Source organism: Amblyomma americanum, chromosome 5, assembly GCF_052857255.1.
Source record: "Amblyomma americanum isolate KBUSLIRL-KWMA chromosome 5, ASM5285725v1, whole genome shotgun sequence".
Lineage (NCBI taxonomy): Eukaryota > Metazoa > Arthropoda > Arachnida > Ixodida > Ixodidae > Amblyomma > Amblyomma americanum.
In genome coordinates, this window is record NC_135501.1 from 28191219 (window position 1) to 28211655 (window position 20437).

At 44.7% G+C, this 20437-nt stretch overlaps 1 protein-coding gene across 2 annotated transcripts in view; it reads left to right on the forward strand.

Moving 5' to 3' along the window:
- Window positions 1-20437, forward strand: part of LOC144132351 (set1/Ash2 histone methyltransferase complex subunit ASH2-like) — a 75655-nt gene that overhangs the window by 5028 nt on the left and 50190 nt on the right. For both annotated transcript variants that reach the window (XM_077664684.1, XM_077664685.1), the window contains 5 exons: window positions 1653-1741; window positions 5102-5193; window positions 9378-9473; window positions 14401-14490; window positions 19235-19316. In XM_077664684.1, the coding sequence (XP_077520810.1) occupies window positions 1653-1741; window positions 5102-5193; window positions 9378-9473; window positions 14401-14490; window positions 19235-19316 (449 nt within the window). The remainder of the gene's footprint in view (window positions 1-1652; window positions 1742-5101; window positions 5194-9377; window positions 9474-14400; window positions 14491-19234; window positions 19317-20437) is intronic.

Below are 20437 nucleotides of genomic sequence, written 5' to 3' on the forward strand. Positions count from 1 at the left end.
ATGTAGCTCCACGTCTTGGTAAAGTTCAGTACACATTCCAAATTTAGTGCATATCTGGCCATTTCTTGTTGCAAGCGTTGCATACATTGAATCAAGCAGGGAACGGATGTTTTTAATTTCGTATAGAACACCTGTATGGTCTGATGGTCGCTGCTGAGGAATGCTGCCCTCAAGAGTGCTACCTTTTCTTTGTTTTGCATATTTAGGGAGAAAGTTGGCGTCGTAGTGTGTTGTAATTAAAAGCTCCGTCTACTGACATGCAGAATGTTATATATGTGGTCTGGTCGGGTGTGGTCTTTCAGTCAGGTAGACTGGATTATCTTTAGGGGTGTGCGAATATTGAAGTTTTCAAATATGAATAAAATATGAATATGAAGAAAAAATGCATTCGAATAATGGATTCGAATATCTGTTCAGTATGAAAAATTATTTCAGGAAAAGCTAAATAGGCAAAGTAGGCGCATATTGTTGACCTCAATTTTTTCAAAATACTCTATAGTCTTTGCAGCTGAAATAATGAAACTAGACTGACTCTTTGCCATGCGAAAAAAAAAAAAACATTTGAAGCAGTAAAGCAGTACACAACCTGTAATGTCATTGTGCAAAATAAGGAACAAAATGAAATTGACACATTATTAGCAATGACAGTTAACCTGATGGATAGTAAAATCTTTTTGAAATTTAAGGGACTGGAAGCAATGCCTGAGCTATTTGAATGTCAAGTTATAAATTGCTTCCCCACCTAAACAGCCCATGACAACGGCCCAGTTTCAGCGTGCTGCAAGAACAACACGGATGTAAGCAAGGCAGTTTAGAAGACTGAGCATTGGAAAGTGGCACGCTGCTGTGCTTGGACAGCTGGCGACAGTGGCGAGGCTGAGAAGCCAGGCAATTTTTCGGCCTCTGATTCTCATCCCATCTGCTATAACGCACACATAACAGGTCGCTATGCATCAAGTGGTAGGCGGAGTTTTTTTGCAATACACCTTGCCCTGCCAGTTACACCTTGGGGAGATCTATGTGAAATCCTGCAAGTGGGCTTTCCTGCATGTACTAGTTGTCCAAAATGAGATGGTAGAGCTCGCACTAGAAGAGCTGTGAAGGTGACAGGATGAGTGGCATGGATGTTGGTGAACTATGTTACACATTATGAGGGAACAAACATAAAACTGTGCGCTTTCTGGCGATTGTTCGAGACAGGTGGTCGGCCATGCTATTCTCACCGCGTGTGTAATTTCGCACTAGGTCCAAGCCTGGCAGCATAGCAGTGTGATCGGTTCATGTGATAAGCCATATTGAAGAAAGCAAAAAGGATGCTGTTATAGTGCTTTCCGGACACTTTATGCTCAATTCTCAGGTAATTTGCTTAGTTACTGTGGTTTCGTCATTGTCGGATTTATAAGTCTGGACGGTATTTCATGCTGCTGAATGTTTGGAAACTTTCCGAAATTCTCGAGTATGAATTTCTCGGAATAAATATGAACTGAATAACAAGCATATTGGAATATTTGCACGAAGATGTATTGGCATAGGTGACCTCATGAGGTGGGTTTGAGGGGCTGTACATCGAGCGCTGTCACTCTTTTGGCCCCGGTCAATGTGTTTTTGTTATGGCATTGCTCTTGATGAGCACGTAAATTTGTATTTTGCAGGAAATCACTTCCATTCATGACCAACTACACCTTTACCTGCAAACTGTGCAATCCAAGTGGCAATGAAAGCTTCTCGAAAAAACAGTCGAGTGAGTTGTACTTTCCATTTTTTACCTTTGTTTGAGTGGTGGCTGTGCAGTTCGGTTGCTGTGCCCAGGCTTGATCGTGGCCGTACTGGCTGCGTAGTTGAATAGATCATGAATAGACATGGTAAGGTTGTGTATGCTGTCCATTATCGTCAGCCACCATGTTTTCTTGCCTATTTTGACTGAAATAGCTGTGGAATTTGAAAGTAAACGTGCGGGTTCTGAGGTCAAGTCAGTTGGAAAGCCTGTGTAAGGAGAGCCGAGTGTTGTGCCCTGCAGAGAAAGTGTCCATTGAACTTTGTCAGTGCCTCCTGAGCACCTTGACTTGCCATACTCAAAGGCGCTAGGTCAGTGTCCTGACAAACTTGAGTGCTAGTGTTGAAGGAAAAGTGTTTATCAAAGGGCACTGTGGATGTAAAACAAAGCTGTAGCTAGTTATAAGTCATAGGGGTGTTTTTGGAAGAGAACCCTTCCAGGCTGACTGGAGGGGTTTTGTGTGCCAGTACAGATCGTTTTCATGGGCTGTGTATACACTGCACTGAACTTGGTTGCTTTCTTGCACTTCCAGCACATTTTAACAGCACAGTGTTCAGGCATACATGCGGAGCACGAATATGGTCATGACAATGAACGGTGGCCTCGCTAACTGTAGTTGCTTTGCTGGTGGGGCCATTTTATTCATGTTTTATTCAGGGCCATTTTATTGCCACATTTAAGAACAGCACAGTCAGCTTCATCTGAATGTTTCCTGTCCCAGCCATGCTGCACACTTCAGTTACAAATGCACAGCACAAATTTCCTCCCACCGTTGTGTGCAGAGCATGGCCTTTTCAATGGGGCACAAAGTGATCCTTTATGAGTACATGGCAAATTTGAGCTGTGCATGCCATACTAGTACGAAGCACGCTTCAGCAATAAAGCTCCTTTCGCACCTAATCTAGCAAAAATTAAAAGTTTCTGAATACCTACACCAGCAAACGCCACTGATATGCTCGCGCAAGGCCCCAAGGAATCTTAAAATTTTCCCTGCGGAACGCACAAGAAGAATTTCAATGGACGAGCGTCCTCTATTATTTTGGCTGCACCTCTATATGCTTTGAGCAGGAGAGTTATGTACATATTTGAGCCTTCATTAGGGACCGATCAGCTTACTATCTGTTGCGTGCAAGGTATTTACTAAGGTAATCACTAAGAGGGTCAGGACAACCTTAGCCTTTAATCAACCAAATGATCAGGCAGGCTTTCGTAAAGGATATTCCACAATGGAACATATTCACACTATCAATCAGGTGATGAAGAAATGCGCAGAATATAACCAACCCTTATATATAGCCTTCATTGATTACAAGAAAGCATTTGACTCAGAGGAAACCTCAGCAGTGATACAGGCATTGCGGAATCAGGGTGTAGAAGAGAGTTATCTGAAAATACTGGAAGATATCTTTAATGGATGCACAGCTACCATAGTCCTCCATAAAGTCAGCAATAAAATTCCAATAAGGAAGGGCGTCAGGCAAGGAGACACGATCTCGCCAATGCTGTTCACCACATGTTTACAGGAGGTATTCCGAGGCCTGAATTGGGAACAGTTGGGAATAAGAATAAATGGAGAATACCTAAATAATCTGCGATTCGCTGATGACATTGGCTTGCTGAGTCACTCAGGAGGTGAACAGCAAATCATGATCAATGAGTTAGACAGGCAGAGCAGAACGATGGGTCTAAAAATTAACCTGCAGAAAACCAAGGTAATGTTCAACAGCCTAGCAAGGGAACAACAGTTCACAATTGGCAGCGAGAGCCTGGAAGTTGTGACGGAATACATCTACTTAGGGCAGGTAATGACAGCTGACAGCTGATACAGATCACGAGTGTGAAATAACTAGAAGAAAAAGGATGGGGTCGTCGAGCGCAAATGGCAGGTTCTCTCAGGTCATGAGTGGCAGTTTACCGATATCCCTCCAGAGAAAAGTGTGCAACAGCTTTATCTTACTGGTACTCATGCATACGCCCTCCCATCCTGCCCATATTATGTAGCTCTCCACGGGATGGCATGTGCATTGCTCGAAGCAGTGAATTTGCAACGGTGCAGTGATAACGCCAGCGGTCAGAGGCAAATGAAGATAACAGGTGATAAACCGGCGCCCTCACATGTGGCTTGGCTAACTAACGGCAAATTGAACAACAAATGGCTCGGTAGTTTTGGATTCCGGCATGTGCCAGCGGTTACCGGAAATTCGCTCCTGCAACTATTCATCTGGGAAATCCAGCGCGAGCAAGCCGGGTAAATGGCGCGCAATTCTTCCCCTTGCCACTCGCACCTTTTGAAGCCACGCTTGGCAACGTAGCCATGCCGATCTTCCCTAGCCTGCCTTGTCCGCACCCACATGCACGCTGGTGGTCTGGCATAGCAGGGAGCGTGAAATGTGCTGGTAAAAGTGTTTTCTTTTTAAACTTGAGAGATAAATTAAGGGTGCGCAAATTATATGTGGGCACAAATTGCACGAGTATATACAGTATGTCTATTGCTGCTGAAGATATGGTTCTGTGCCTGAAATCAACATTGTTTGTTCTCAGATATCTCATGCACCCGGTATACCACAAAGCCCACTGGTTATGCATTTCATCTCATGGAAGTGCAGGCATCCAGAAGTGTTGCTTGTTCAGCAATGACAAAACAAGTGCAGTTGTCATGTCATTGTAAAGTTAACTAAGTAGCATTCGTTGTGTGCTATGGAAATTTGAATTTGCTGAACATGAAACATACACAACATATATTAATCATGGTGATGGGGTGAAAGCACCAAGAATGAAAGCACAGGAAGAGCACCATGAAACAGCTTGTGTTCGGTGTGACAAACAGTCGTTTGCCAAAGTATTGAGCTTATGAAAATGATGTTTCTTCCTTTTTCACAGTGTTCTTTTCCTTCTACTTTGTACTAACTACAAATTAAAAAATCGTTGAAATATTCCTTTGTTTTGGTGACCGTTGGCTTCCTTAACACGTCTGCTATGCTGGCAGCTTACGGAGCACACCAGTTTTGATGACTGGCACCCTTTCGTGTCAGGAGCCAGTGTTTCTAGCTATGCGTCTTTGTTTCTTGCACGTGCCTCCATTTACGCGTTGCGAAGGTTTAGCATGGCCAGCAGCCTTTCTTCATAATTGCTGCACATGAAGCTAGTAGAGGTTACTGTACCAGCACTGTAAACTATACAAATTTTACAGCTTAGTACAGTACACAGTGAATTCTGTGTCATGGCATAAAGGCTGTTTACTATTAAAATTAGCCGTGTTGCGGATGCATTGTCTGGGGGGTTCCCTGAATGAAATATGCTTTTCACCGATATTCCATGAACTTTCAGATTTCAGCCAGATGTGTGTGACAGCACTGGCCAACTTGTTACAAAAGGAGAGGGCATCAGGAGGAAGCCGGACATTGTTTTCAAAAGAGAAGGTGAGTGCCTAGTGCCCAGCTGCATTTAAGACTTATGTGTAGACTTTTTTCCGCTGCATAATTTTATAGTTGTGTGTGGCATAGTATTATTTGGTTGCATTTCACCAGAGGGGCTGTGCCCCCCGCTCCCTCCCCAGCCTCCAACTGTTAGTGCTTAAATTAGATTTCTGACTGACACTTACATTCTAGGACGTTATTTATGTAAAGTACAGTGTGGCGGAGCTAGTTGGCTTCATAACCAGTCTTAAAGCTTTTCGTTTGAGTAACATAAGCCAATCATGTCCCAGCAGAATTCGTTGGCTGACTGACCCCTGTTCATGAGCACGATTAGCAGAACTGAAGCAGTCTATGTGAAAATTTTTTTAATGCAGTTCATCACTTGTGTATGTACAGTCAAGCCCGTCATACCCAGTGACACGGGCCAGGACTTTTTTTTCTTGAATTTGTTTTTTAGTCCCAAAATTTTTGTGTATGTACAGTCAGCACCAAATGAAGCGCAAACATGACAGTGAAAATGAAAACAGTAAATTTTGAAGATTTTAGATGGAGAAAGAGTACTAGTGCACTTAAATTTCACTTCGATAGTCCGAACACCACAGAGAGGAAGTTTTAACTAACCCAGCCTGTATTTCTCGTGCAGAACCTAATATTTATGCGAGAAAACCGCCGTCGTCAGTAGCAGTGGCGGCGGTATTAACTGTGAGCGAAAAATCCACCAAAAATCTCCATAAAAGCAACCTAGGGTGTAGGTGGTTCCTGTGCCTTTGTGGCATCATCACAACTGTCCTTCAGGATTGTGAGTAAACTGACCACTGTGGTAGGTGGCAGTTGAATTAATGATTGGTCGTGAGAGGTTCATCAGGAAGAGCAACTTGGGTCGCACAAGTCCTGCCAGTGGCAGCAACAGGGCAGTGGTGCACTGCCTAACCGCTGCACCACTGCTCCAGGAGTGGTATGAGGACTCCCAGGGATCTCTGAATGTTAGAGAATGACCAATTTCACTTATATAGGAAATAATCCTTTAATGCTAATAATAACCCTTTAATGCTAACCCTTTAACGCTAACCCTTTAACGTTAACCAGAATGTTAGAGAATGACCAATGTCACGTAAATTGGAAATAACCCTTTAACGCTATCGCGTCGTACCCTTTGGGCAGAACTCGAGTGCCTCCTACAATTTTTATCCTTGTTACCATCACGAGCACTTATTGGGCAGCCGAGCTGGCCGCGTGCCGTGGAGCCTAATGTGGGAATACGTTAGACGCACTAACCATATGCGGCCACTATAACTCTGTGCATTAGGGCCAATGACCAATTTCACATATATGGGAAACAACCCATGAACGCCCTCGCGTCAAACTTTAAGGCAGAGCTTAAGTGCCCCTCCAAATTTTTTTTTGTGTTTTTGTGTTCACATTTCAGTTCTGCCGTTTGTATTTCGTTTGATGCTGATAGAACATCTTTATAAATGTGCCCATTTCATTTAAAGTTTTATATGCATTAGACAAATGCCTTTAAACAGTGTGGAGTAAGAAAAATGTTTAAATAAAAAATTCAATAAAAATATATAATAAAAACTCACTCGTGCCGCCCTCCATCCTCCATGCCCCCAACTCGCAAAAATTCGGGTCCCTGTGCTGTTTGTAACATAAAGGACTATAGACACCTAGCTCCATTGCTTGTTTTCTTCTTTCAAATGATGAGTTAGACATTAGAATACATGGATTATCGTGTGGTATTTGCCTACGAGTGCGAAATATTTTATAATTAAATTTCTTCTCGTGTTGTTTCGGTTTCATCAACCGAACGATGGCTGTAACTTGTAGTTGAAGTTTAGGTCACGTGATGCACTAGAAAAATTTTAATATAACAGCTGAAATAGTTTTAATTCACTACAACACCTAAGTCAGCCTCTTTCAAGACTGGGAATGACAAAAAACGATCAGCAATTGTACAACAGATTTTTCATTCCTCGTGACCTAAACATCAACTACACGTCATAGCCATCATTCAAGAGTTTTTTTTTTTTTAAGCGATGTTTATTGCCTCCATTCAGGAGTTGAAACCGATACCGAGTCAAGAAGAAGTTCATTTAAAAATTATTTAGTGGTTGGAGACTGATATCACCGGGTGTTTCATGTATAGTAATGTCTAATGCATTGTTTGAAAGAAGAAAACATGCAAGCAAAAATTTGGTGTCTATAGTCCTTTAACAGCACATGCAAACGGAGATGCAACAATAAGCTCAGCCTAGTGGTGCCATCTGGTTGCCAGAATGGGAACCATTTTTGTGTACGAACCGATGCTCCTCTTAAGGCGTAGAAGCGGCAGAATCGTCACTGTAAATAAAAAAACACATATTTTTCGCTGATACGTTTTGTTCTAGACAAGATAAGACAAAGCGAAAACTGGTGCTTATATATGGCCAGTGAACGTACTGAAAATGACAGTAACGACTGTGAGTCCTGACCAAAACGAGGGGTCCTGCTCCGAAGGGTGCTGGCAGCTTGGAAATTTTAAGTTAGCATACACATATCCACGCACGCTAAACTCGGAAATTAGTGCATGTAATCCAAGTGTATGGTAAGCCTCGATATGAAATAGCGCTTGGCAGATATGCATGATGAAGCACGCCATTTTTTCTTTGGCATAGCCTGTCTCGTATGTTCATTTTATACTCTCACTACATTCTGCAGCGTCAAATGTCACCTCCGCACTCATCACAGCTTTGGTAGTGCTGCAAGGAACTACTGAGAAGGAGTATAAGTGCGAACACGAGAAACAAGTCAATTGATGGGAAGGCACCATATTGTACCCTTGCAACTACTGCTCTTTACACATGATATTGAAAGCCTACAAAAGCCGCCTGGAGTTCTAGTTCACACAGATTAAGGAGCACCACCCCCACTCTTCTTTCCGAAAAGGAATGCAACACAGGGTGACTAATGCATCTCCTCTCGCACTAACCCCCTTTTGGGGGCAGAGCATAAAGTGCAAACGCAGTCTTTTAACGCAGGTTTTTGGTTGGGAAATATCTTTCTGTGTCATCTTTTTCGTATTTTTTTGCAAGTTAAAATCATTTTTATCATTAATAGGCTGTGTGTATGTGTGGTTTCAGGGCCCCTGAAATTTCTAAGCTTATTAAAGGAGTAAAAATGCGTTCATATTGGAGAACCTAATAATAAAATAATCAATTGCCAAATTGCAAAAACAAAATAAATACAAAATCAATGAAAAACAAGACCAGCAAATGACATCTGTTTGGAATAACGTATCTCAAGATTTAGGTGAAGATCTGTTATAAGGTCATTTGCCCTCAAACCATGTTTGGGAAAGAAGAAAAAGTTGGAGTGGGGGGTGGTGGGGGGGGGGAGTCACAATATTGGAGTACAGAGTATGCCCAAAAAGTTTAAATGAGAAGCATTTTAGCGAAATGGGACAATAATTCGAAGGGTCAGTACAGTCTCAGGTCTTAGAAACTGGCACAGCTCTGCTTTATCTTCAGTCCTCTAGGATTTTACCAGTGTTCGGAGACTGAATGGAGATGACCTGCAGGATTTGGCTTGTGAACTGTTTCATTCTTTTGAGAATCTTGGCAGGAATGTTATCAGGTCCAGGGGAAGTAGATGGCTTGAGATGAGCTTTGAAATTTCCTCAGATGTAATGTTAACAGGCGGCATTGATGAAAAATTTAGGTCCAGTAAAGTAGTGCTGTTTTTCCCTGGTTTGTGGGTAAAAACAGAGGCCAAGTAGAAATACATTGTCGGAATGCTGGGAAAGTGGAACGTACGTGCCATCGTGTCCTGAAAATTTCTTGTGGCTAACACGCATTATGTCTAAGAGATCATGACTGTAAATTTTTTTTGGATAACTGTATTAAACGAATTCGCAAAGGCTGGGGAAGTATCTTTCCCATTTGACTGAGTATGCCGAGTTCTTGAAGTTATGGAACAGGCTTTTTTTTTTCTTTCCTGGCTTTTTCCCTAATGCATTGAAATACCATGAGTTTGTAGCCTCCCCACAGGTGCAGGTAGGTGAGACATAGGTGTCAGTGAACATTTAAAAGGGCACCAGCTGTCATTCAAGGATCCTGTAAGCATAGGCAGCTGAAAGGTGTTGAAAAATTGTTTAAGGTGGGAGTTGATGCTTGTGTATGTTCAGGACATAATTCTTTGTTGTTCAGGACATAATTCCGTTCATCGAAAGGAACTGGGAGAACATGACCACGGTGGCACGGAGAGTGAAGCAAACGTGGCACACAACGGTTTACAAGACAATGGTCAGTTTATGTGTTGTTACCTACACTGCTTTTGGTTGTGGGGAAATGTTGCCAGCCTTGTGCTGTTGGTGCTGCTGCCCAAAAATCATTAATCATACAGCTGCGTGATCTCTTGTGGATACTGAACAAAGCAAATGGCACAGCCGTTGTGGGGTGGGGTAGCAATAGCACATACAGGCTGGAAGCTTGCATTCCTTGGAGTGCTTGGCTCTCAGTCGCAGGGTCTGCCCATCCTTGCCCAGCAAGGAGTGGCACGTCCTCACTCGTGCAGTGTCCACCTTCCTGCTACACTAGTCACCTACGATGATGGAAACGAGTGCAGGCAGAGGAATTTATATTTTACATTGTCAGTGGTACATCATGCTGTAATAAAACTTGGCAGTTCTCTAAACAGTTGATACTGTGTTTTTACGATTGTAAGTCGACCGTGTTTTTGAAATTTAAATTTCCGAAGTGGGGGGGTCGACTTACAATCGAAACGAAACCTTGAACTGCCAATAAAAGCAAGAAAAACGTAGAAAAATCTATCCGGGACACTACTGCGAAGTTGCAAGCTTTTGTTTGCTCTACGGCTCCAAGCGTAGCGTTCAGGCATTCCGAGGTTTTTGCAAGGATTTTTCATTTTTTACTTTTACTGCGCACACCGTTACCCGCCGTGGTGGTGCAGTGGTTAGGGCGCTTGGCTACTGATCAGGATACCCGGGTTAGAACCCGGCCGCAGCGGCAGCGTTTCGATGGAGGCGAAACGCAAAGGCGCCTGTGTGCTGTGCGATCTCAGTACGATTCCCAGGTCGTCGAAATTATTCGGGAGCCCTCCACTACGGCACCTCTTTCTTTCTTTCTTCTTTCACTCCCTCCTTTATCCCTTCCTTTGCCACTGGGTTTCCCCAGAGATTTGAGACAAGATACTGTGCCATTTCCTTCCCCAAAAACCAATTTCATTTCAGTTCACTGGCGGGAGTATCGATAGTTAAGGAAGGGCCCCGTTCCAATCGCGGAGTCTGCGCCAGCGCCCGGGAGTTTCGCTAGCTGATGGAAGAGCCGCTATTTCAGTTGGTTGCGTAATACGGCAGCTAGATGATTATACGCGTAGCGGCGGCGTTTCTGGGGAATGCTGTTGTTTGCTGAAAGAGCTGACGCCCCGACACCGATCACTTTTTGTTTGGTGGTGCTTGGAGTTGGTGCATTTCACTTGGCTGCCGGCCACGTGCTTCGCCATGAGCTCTCCAGGTTCGAAAAGCATTCGGCGCTCATGCACTGCAGCGTTCCAGAGGGGCCATCATTTACGCTCAAGAAACCAACAACTGCACAGCGGGCTGCAAGTTCGACGTTTCTGAACGGTTGGTGCAGGAGTGACGGAAACAGCGAGACAGAATTTTCGGCTGCGACTCCAAGCTAAGAGGTTTCCACAGGCCGAAGTCGGGACGCTTTCTGGAACTGGAGGTCAAGCTTGCAGCGTATGTCACTGAAGTACGTGACCGGTCCCTTCCAGTGACATGCGAAAAGATCACACAAGCCCGGGTCTTCGCTGCGGAAGCTGGGATACCCCAACACACTTCAAAGTCAGCAGGGCTTGGGCTTCGAAATTTATAAAGAGGGCTGGCTTCTCTCTTCGTCAGCGTACCAGTGTATGCCAGAAGCTACCTGCTGCTTACGAGGAGAAAGTTCTCGCCTTCCATAGGCACTACCTCAAGCTCCGCGACTCGTGGCGATGCCTGCTCGGCCAAATCGGCAATGCGGACCAGTCTCCTGTCTACTTCGACATGACGAGCAACACAACAGTGAGCGTGAGGGGAGCTCGCGAGGTTAAACTTCTCACGACACGAAACTATGGTTCACTGTTATGCTATCGTGCTTGGCAGATGGCACAAAGTTCCGACCGTACATAGTCTTCAAAAGAAAAACTATACCACTGGAAATGTTCCCAGAAGGTGTGATTGTGCGAGTGAATGAAAAAGGCTTTATGACGGACGACTTAGTTGTTGATCGGTACCGTCGGGTGTGGCTTTTGACTCAAGCCAGGATCATTCGTCAAAGATCACAATCCGAACCTCCTCGTGCTGGACTCATTTCGCGGCCGCCTTACCGCGAAAGCGAAGGCAGAGCTACGAAAAGAACATACAGATATGCTGGTGATTCCCGGCGGTCTGACGGGGCAGCTGCAGCCGCTAGACATTGCCATTAACCAGCCATTCAAGGACTTGCTCCGACGTGAGTATAACGAGTGGCTGGCGGCGGAAGGGCGGGAACTTACGCCAACGGGACGCATGAAGAGAGCCTCCCTGGCGGCTGCGTGCGTGTGGGTGATTTCTGCTTGGGCTGCCGTACCATGCGATGTCGTGATGCGGTCATTTAGGAAATGTGGGCCTTCCATGGAGGATGATGTGCTGTGGAACCGCAGCGGTGACGACGACAGCAGTACCACTGGAGATGACTCAAGTGAGGATGAATAGCCCATCTATGCAATAAATTTTTTGTTTTTGAGCGCGTCCACCGATGTTTTTTTATTATTTTTTTGACATGCGATTTGGGGGGTCGACTTACATTCGCGCCAACTTTTTTTTTTTTTCGGACATGCAATTTGAGGGGGTTGACTTACATTCGAGTTGACTTACACTCATGTAAATACGGTACCTCGTTGTAGGTAAGAAATGTTAAAATAATTTGGTGTAGCCAAAATTCATAACACTCAATTTCACCACAAACTCGTGCGGGAGAAGTGCAATTTAGTCACTGAAAGGACAACAATGTTTTCTGAAGTTTCAGCGCTGTTCTGAAGCCGCAAAAAAACAAGCGCCGGAAGTTGGTTAGGCTGGCTTACCCGCAATACAACTGTGTTGCATGAAAACTGAAATGCCAGAATGCAAGCTACCGCCGTTTCTGTGACAGTTGCCGTGAGCACAAGATGGTTACTGGAAGGCTACTTTCCACTGGTTCCAGCACTATCGACGGGTGAAAGAGGCTAACGTCTGCCGCAGCACCACCAATCACTCGTGTAGTGTATCCAAGCGAGCACAGCTTGCAACTCAGCAGCTCAATATATATAGCAAGGATTGTATATTCGTGCTAAAAATGTTTAGGAGCAGTTCGGTATAGCCAATAATTCTTGATGTCCATGTTCATTATAACTGGTGTGATGGAGGATGATGGGCCCAGGATCGTTATCATGCTCGGAGACCAGGAGGAAGGATTGTGACTCGCCTGTTTGTTCGCATAGTCGGATCCGGTAGAGCTGTGGAGACATTAGCTGCAGCGTCGTGGCTGTGGTAAAGGCATGTGCGGTGGGGGTCCTGGCAACTGGTTCCCAGGCCTGACTCAATGCGGTCGAGCCTCGAGCGAAAGACCGACCCCTCCACCTCGTACACGCTTCATTTACTTCCACTCCTCTTGTACTCCTCGCTCCACTACTTTGCTATCCACATCATGACAACTACATTTGACTGTACTGCGCTTTTTGAATAGGACTGAGCACAGTAATTTTTGCTTGAAGAAACCTCATACGGCATAATTTTTTCTCTTGCAACCAGTTCCTGTTTATAGGTTTTCATCATCTCCTCTGATGTTTTCAAAAAGACAGGCTGCCACAGTGCTGCCAAAAGCAGTTGCTAGTATCTCTGATAGATATCACCAACCCTGTTTTATTGATTGCATACTTAAAATTTCACTCCTTCGTGCTGCAGAAATAAAACGTTCATCTCTGTTAATGTTATGCTCATTATTACCTTTGCACGCCATGTAGGTAGCGCGGCAGTTGTCATGTTGCATAGGGTAGCTATGCTAACTGTACAGTTGTGCCCCGTTAATATGGAATTCTAGAATTATGGACAGTATTTCTGGGGACCAAACTTTTCTTTATGTATTTTTGCCTCATTGACATGGAAACTCACTGTCCGAATAAGGGGCAAGGTGGAAATGCACACCACTCATGTTACTAGGGACACCAATGAGAACGAAACCTCCCTTACCAGATCGAGCTGAGGTAGCGTTACGATTGTTCTGCCGGCTGCACACCAGTGAACGGCAATGCCAAGATGCCTTACAGTGGTGATTTTGTCTAATTTTCTCTTCACTGCACATTACTATCACAGAAGCAGACATTGTTGTCCAAGTGTTCTTTCCTGAATAATTAATTTTTCTTTTTATTTATTCATGATCCATTATTATGGATGACTTGCTGCATGGACCTCCTTGCTTGAGAACCAGAGTCTCCACATTAACTAGGCACAACTGTATACGAAGCAAACAGGGCTTCCTTGGCCGCTTTTCTCAGTGCAATACTGGAAGTGGCAAGTGTGCTGAACTAACCCTCTCGAACACTGCATGTTGTCTGCAGTGTGATGAGGATTTCGAAGGTGCTGCCGTTCCTTGAGCAGCCTTTTGTTTTGCTGTCCCTGTTTTTCACTCCTTTCTTCCTCTGCCTAAGCTCTTGGCCATTCAGCACTAGGTTCTTGAGATCTGTTTGTCACTGCCGAGATGAGTGGCTGCCATTGTGGGCAAACATCCTGTGACGACACATGGTTGGCTGCTGGGTGGTGAGAACATAGTGCGCAATGAGGCCCCAAACCCAGGACAGCTCGGTTCCCTGGCTTGGGTTTCGTTGTGGCTTCACTTGGCTAGGATGCAGAGCACAACTGTACGCTTCCCTTCCTGTGGTATTACACGAGTCCTGGTATGACAGAATGGTTGAGGAGTGGAAAGCTGTGGGGTTATTCAATAAAAAAAAGCAAAAGGGGGAGAGAATAACGTGCAGCTCCAGCTGTATGAGCACAAGTGGAAGCACAAGAGAGCCACGTGGTGCAGTTGCCACACAGGCTATCACTTTTCCCCTCTTCCTGTTTTTCTACTTGTATGGCACCATCTGTTCAACATGTAGAGGCATACCAGCTTGCTACCCTACTTTTTTATTGCTTTTGTCATTTCCTTTTAGACCAAAGACACGGATGTTTTCGTCTGTGAAGAAAAAAACGAGTCTGGAGAGGCCACGGATGCACACCCTTTGTTTGGGCTTGTCCTCACGGTAAGGGGCCACTATCGTCCTCTTTATTTCATTTTATTTGCATTTTGTGGGGGAAACATGCAGCGATGGCATAAAGGTAGCATGTGCAGAAGGACCGGGGTTTAAATCATGATGCTGTGCAATTCTCCACCAGATTAAAAAAAACACGTGTCGATGGAATTGCATAACCAGGCATGGGGTGTGACTTGATCATGGTGACCAGAACTTACAACACACTCCCTCACCAGAACAGGATTTGGCCGCCCTAGTGTAGTACTTGGTCGCAACTTTCTATATGAATAAACCAACTAACTCTCAGCCCTCAGTCCCCAGCAGCTGCGGAGCAATTGACCAGGGTGGCGGTCAGACCTGGGACGCAGCGGAGGATGCTAAGAATCTCTGGCTTTGGACAGGCCGCCATTGGGAACTGAACCTGGCAACGTTTAATGCTAGAACCTTATCCAGTGGGACTATTCTAAGTGCTGTTTAAGGAACTAGCAGGAATTAATTGGGATATCATAGGGCTTAGTGAGGTGAGGACAGATGAGGCGTGAGATGAGAAATAAGTGTTTGATTCTTCATCAATCTTGATATAGCTGGCAACATAGAGGAATTCGGTAGTAGTAACAAGGGGGTGGCATTTATCGTAATTAGGCTTAATAAGAGGTACAAACTGAAGGCGATAGAGGCATACGCACCTACATCCAGCCGTGATGATCAGATTGTCGAGATCTCCCATGAAGACGGAGAATCAGCAGTGTGCAAAGTACGCTGTACTGATGGGTGACTTCAATGCCAAAGTAGGAAAGGAGCAGGCTGGAGACCAAGCAGTAGGCTCTAGAAATAGCAGAGGGGAGTTATTAGTAGAGTTTGCAGAGAGAAATAATTTATGAATTTTGAATAGCTTCTGCAGATGAGAGAACAGGAAGTGGACCTGGAAGAGCCCCAATGACAAGACTAAAAATGAAAGACTTCGTACTGTGCGCTGAACATGGCATCGTGCGGGATATGGAGGGATGGTAAGGTCTCGAATGACTAGACTTGAAGAGGGAACAGGAGAACTTAGTGAAGCGGAAGCGCATTAACAAGTTACCAGTAAGACGGAAAGTAGAGGAATTCAAAACCTCGCTGCAGAACAGATATTTGGCTTTAACTGAGGAAGACACACCTTAATGTTCAAGAAATGAACAATAATCTCACTGATCATTACGAAGTGCACAGTAGAAGTAGACAGTAGGATGGTTAGACAGGATACTAGCAAGCTATCTCAAGAGACGAAAGATCTGATTCAGAAATGCCAAAGCATGGAAGCATCTAACCCCACAGACAGAATAGAACTGACAGAGCTGTCAAAGCTAATCAATAAGCACAAGGTAACCGAAGTTTAATATGGAGAGAATCGAGCATGTTCTAAAGAACGGAGGTAGCCTAAAAGTGGTGAAGAGGAAACTAGGCATAGGAGATAGGTGAAAATCAAATGTATGTGTTAAGAGACAGAGGAGCGATGTCATTAGCAGTATGGATAATATAGTTAAAGTAGGCAAAGCTTTCTACACAGATCTGTAGCCAATGTAATTATGACTTAAATGAGAGAGGTAGTAATGCGCAGTAATGCGACATCCGCCATAACGAAAGAGGAAGTGAAGAAAGCCTTAGAAGCAGTGCAAAGGGGGAAGGCAGCTCGTGAAGATCAGGTAATAGCAGACCTGCAAAGGATAATGGGAAGATTGTGCTAGAAAAACCAGCCATTTTGAATACACAATACGTTATGATCCCGAGTGTACCAGAATGTTTGAAGAACACTAACAGTATCATAATCCATAAGAACGGAGATGTCAGGGACTTGAAAAATTACTGACCAATCAGCTTACTGTCTGTTGCCTGCAAGGTAATCGCTAATAGAATCAGGACAATCTTAGACTTCAATTACCCAAATGATCAGGCAGGCTTTCATAAAGGCTACTCGATGTTAGACCATATCCACACTATCAATCAGTTGATAGAGAAATGCCCAGAATAAAACCATCCTCTGTATAGTATAGCCTTCATAGATTATGAGAAATCATTTGACTCAGTAGAAACCTGAATAGTCATGCACACAGTACGGAATCGGGGTGTAATCAGGAATGTAAAAAATACTGGAAAGTACATATTAATGGCGGCACAGCCAGCATAGTTTCGTGTTAGGCAGGGAGGCACAATCTCGCCAGTACTATTCACTGCTCTTTACAGGACGCATTCGGAGGCCTGGATTGGGAACAGCTGGGCATAAGAGTTATTGGAGAATACCTTAGTAATGTGCGATTCACTGATGACATTGCCTTGCTAAGTCACTCGTGAGATGAATTGTAAAGCATAATTAAGACAGGCAGAGGGGACAGGTGGCTAAAAATTAATATGCAGAAAACCAAAATAATATTCAACCTACTCAGAAGGAAACATCAGTTTACAATTGGTAGCAAGCCACTGCAAGTGGTAAGGGAATACATCTACTTAAGGCAGGTGGTGATCGGAGATCCGGATCATGAGAAGGAAATTACAAGAAGAATAAAGATGAGGTGGAGCGCATTTGGCCGTTTCTCCCAGATCCTGAATTGCAGCTTACCGATATCCCTCAAGAGAAACGTGTACAACAGCTGTATCTTACCGGTACTCACCTACGTATGGGGCAGAAACGTGGAAGCTAACGAAAAAGGTTCAGCATAAGTTAAAGACAGTGCAGCGAGCCATGGAAAGAAAAATGATAGGTGTTACGTTAAGAGACCGGAAGCGGGCAGTGTGGGTGAGGGATCAAAGACGGGTTAATGACATCCTAGTCGAAACCAAGAAGATTGTATATCGTCCCGAAGTGACTTGGGCTATGAGGGACGCCGTAGTGAAGGACTTCGGAAATTTCGACCACCTGTGGGTTCTCTAACGTGCACTGACATTGTACAGTACACGAGCCTCTAGAATTTCGCCTCCATCGAAATTCGACCGCCGCGGCTGGGATCGAACCTGCATATTTCGGGCCAGCAGTCGAGCGCCGTAACCACTCAGCCACCGTGGCTCGGGCAGGGCATGTAATGTGAAGGCAAGGTAATGATAGTCGTTAAGGGTAACGGACTGGATACCAAGGGAAAGCAAGCATATAAGGGGGCGGCAGAAATTTACGTGAGCGGATGATATTAAGAAGCTTGCAGGCATAGGGTGGCTCGTGGCATAGGACACGGTTAAGTGGAGAGGTATGGGAGGGGCCTTTGTCCTGCAGCGGAAGTAGTCGGGCTGATGGGGCTGATGTCGGGGATGATGACAGATGAAACATATTGTGCCCAAGCAAACATGACTGCTATGACATAGCGCAAGACCATTCATCCGCTAATCATTGCTCAACACCCAATCTGTGTGCATTGGAGACAGTAAAATTCTTAGTGTAACGTTCAAGACCAAGAGAAAAATGTAGATTTTTATTTTTTTGCCACACTAGCTTTTACAAAATATAACAGTTTTGTAATGAACCTTTCAGAGTTAGAATCTTGGCAGTTACTCTCAGTGGCCAATTCTGTGGTTAGATCAGTAAATGTGAAAATGAAGAGTTAGGTCACTGTGTGAGAACGATGGTCGTCAATGCAAGGAAGATTTCACAATGCAAGTGTAATTAACACTGCTGTGCAATTAGTTGAGTTAGGATAAATCTTGTAAAAGAATGTAAGAGTCTTATTTTGTGGCTGTTGTGTAATGAAAGAAAGTGAATGTTGCCCCCCTCCACCCCTACCTCCGGATAAGCTAGGCAGCCTTATTTTGTTGTAGTTCTGGCTTATTAGTAAGATGTACTCTTGATGGGGGCTCCATATGAGTGATGCATGCTCCACTTTCGACTTAGTGTCGTCGTTGGCCTGCTGACGTATGCAACGAATGTATGTGAGTTGCTCTGCCAGTTCTGTTGAGTATGCTTTCAGTATGCACAATCGAAGATAGGTTACTTGTTAGGTAAGCACCCAATTATTTATATGTTTCTGCAGTATATTAAATTATTTGACTGGTAACTGTGTAAGTGAATGACAGTGCTTCGTTATGTTTAGTACATTGTCAGCCGCCGCGGTGGCTGAGTGGTTATGGCGCTCGGCTGCTGGCCCGAAAGACGCGGGTTCGATCCCGGCCGCGGCGGTCGAATTTCGATGGAGGCGAAATTCTAGAGGCCCGTGTACTGTGCGATGTCAGTGCACGTTAAAGAACCCCAGGTGGTCGAAATTACCGGAGCCCTTCACTACGGCGTCTCTCATAGCCTGAGTCGCTTTGGGACGTTAAACCCCCATAAACAAACAAACAAGTTTAGTACATTGCATGATCTTAGTATTTTTTCACTGTTATAACATTCATCTGCTAAGCAAGGAATGATTCCTCTAGTTTAATAAGTGATCTTGAAACTCGACACAGTCAGCGTGAAGGAACGAGGTTGTCAGCTAAGGTCCAAGAGTAGATCTCGAGTGGAGAAGTCATTTATGCATATGACAAGCAGTGTAGCCCTAAAACAGAGGGGCTCCAGCTTGGATATGATGAAGCGAAGACTGAGAGCAGTTAATAACAGCTGCATAGCTGTTCTGGAATCCACGAAATGATGTCTGTATTTTACTCAGGTTCGTTTCGGGCATTCCTGTGGAACCTTTGCAAAATCCTTAAAAGAAGCGTCAGATCGTCCAGGTTTGTGTAAGTCACTGTGAAGGTGAGCTTAAAACAGTTGTGTTTTGCAGGTGTGCCTACAGGTGATATTTTTTTTTGTTTTCAGGATTTGGAAAAGATTGGACCCAATTATGAGAGCCTTGTTCGGAGTGGTCAGAATCGCAGTGCTGATTTGCAGTCTTCCTCAGGCAAGTCCCGTGGCATTCTCATGGGTGCTGGGATTTGCTTGCAGTGGCACTGTTTCACCTGCATGCATGTGCACTGCAGTGAGCACATTCACCGTGTCTGCTATCCCTGTGGCCGATTACTTGCTGGGGCTGATACACAGAGTGGGGGACGTGCAAGGCCATAGACAGTGATACCTTTCTTGTGGTAATAGCCTGTGGCGTTATGGGTGTGTTGCACAGCGCAAGCCATCTGATTGTTGCCCCTTATAGCCTGAGTCATGCTGGGATGTTAAACTCTATATAAAATTTTTAAAAAGGAAAACAAGAGTGGTTTTAGAGCACAGCTCTGGAGCACTCGACCCTGAGTTGAGCAATGTCCCACTGTGTAATCGTCAGAGTGAATGAGCAGCACAGCGGAGGATGAAAGAGTGTGAACACGGAGCGCAGCGAAGGGTAAAAATGTGGCGATGGCTAAGAGGGTGCGAGGACAAAAGCGGAGGAAGAAAGTATGGCGGTGACCCACTCAGAGATGGTGCCAGAGTTTGCCTGAGGAGAGGAGAGGCGCTGCCCAAGCCAAAACCCAGAGCTGCCTCCGTTCGGCACTGCGTGTTCCGTATGCAGTCGCCTACAGTTCAGATACAGCAGCAGCTGCACTCAAAAAACGCACTACCGAGAAATGTTATCATCGGCCAATTTTTTTACTCTCCTCTATCTAGGCAGACAGTGTCTATACACACGCGAAGCAGGTCTGCAATTTGAAGCAGCTGAAGTAAATTCTATTGATCAGGAGGAGGAGGCTCTTGCTGAATCTACAATGACAGTTTACTTCAAATTGTGGTCATCAATTGCGAGACAAAAATTTCACATTTTTATGTCTCAGCCGCAATTGCAAAGAGCCGCAAATCCATGTTTTTTTTTTCCTCCTTCAACAATTGTGGAAGCCAGATCTAGTTCCACCGCCGAGTTGGGGTTCACTGGTGAGGGCTTGGGCTCTGGAAGACTATCCTAGCAGACAATAAAATAGCAGAAGCCACTGGCCGGGCAGCTTTGTGAATTGAGCCACGGAAGGTGTGAGTCCCACAGCACAGCATGGCTTCTCCTTGGCACCAACTGTTTTCAGTATTCTTGAGCCCTCCCCATAG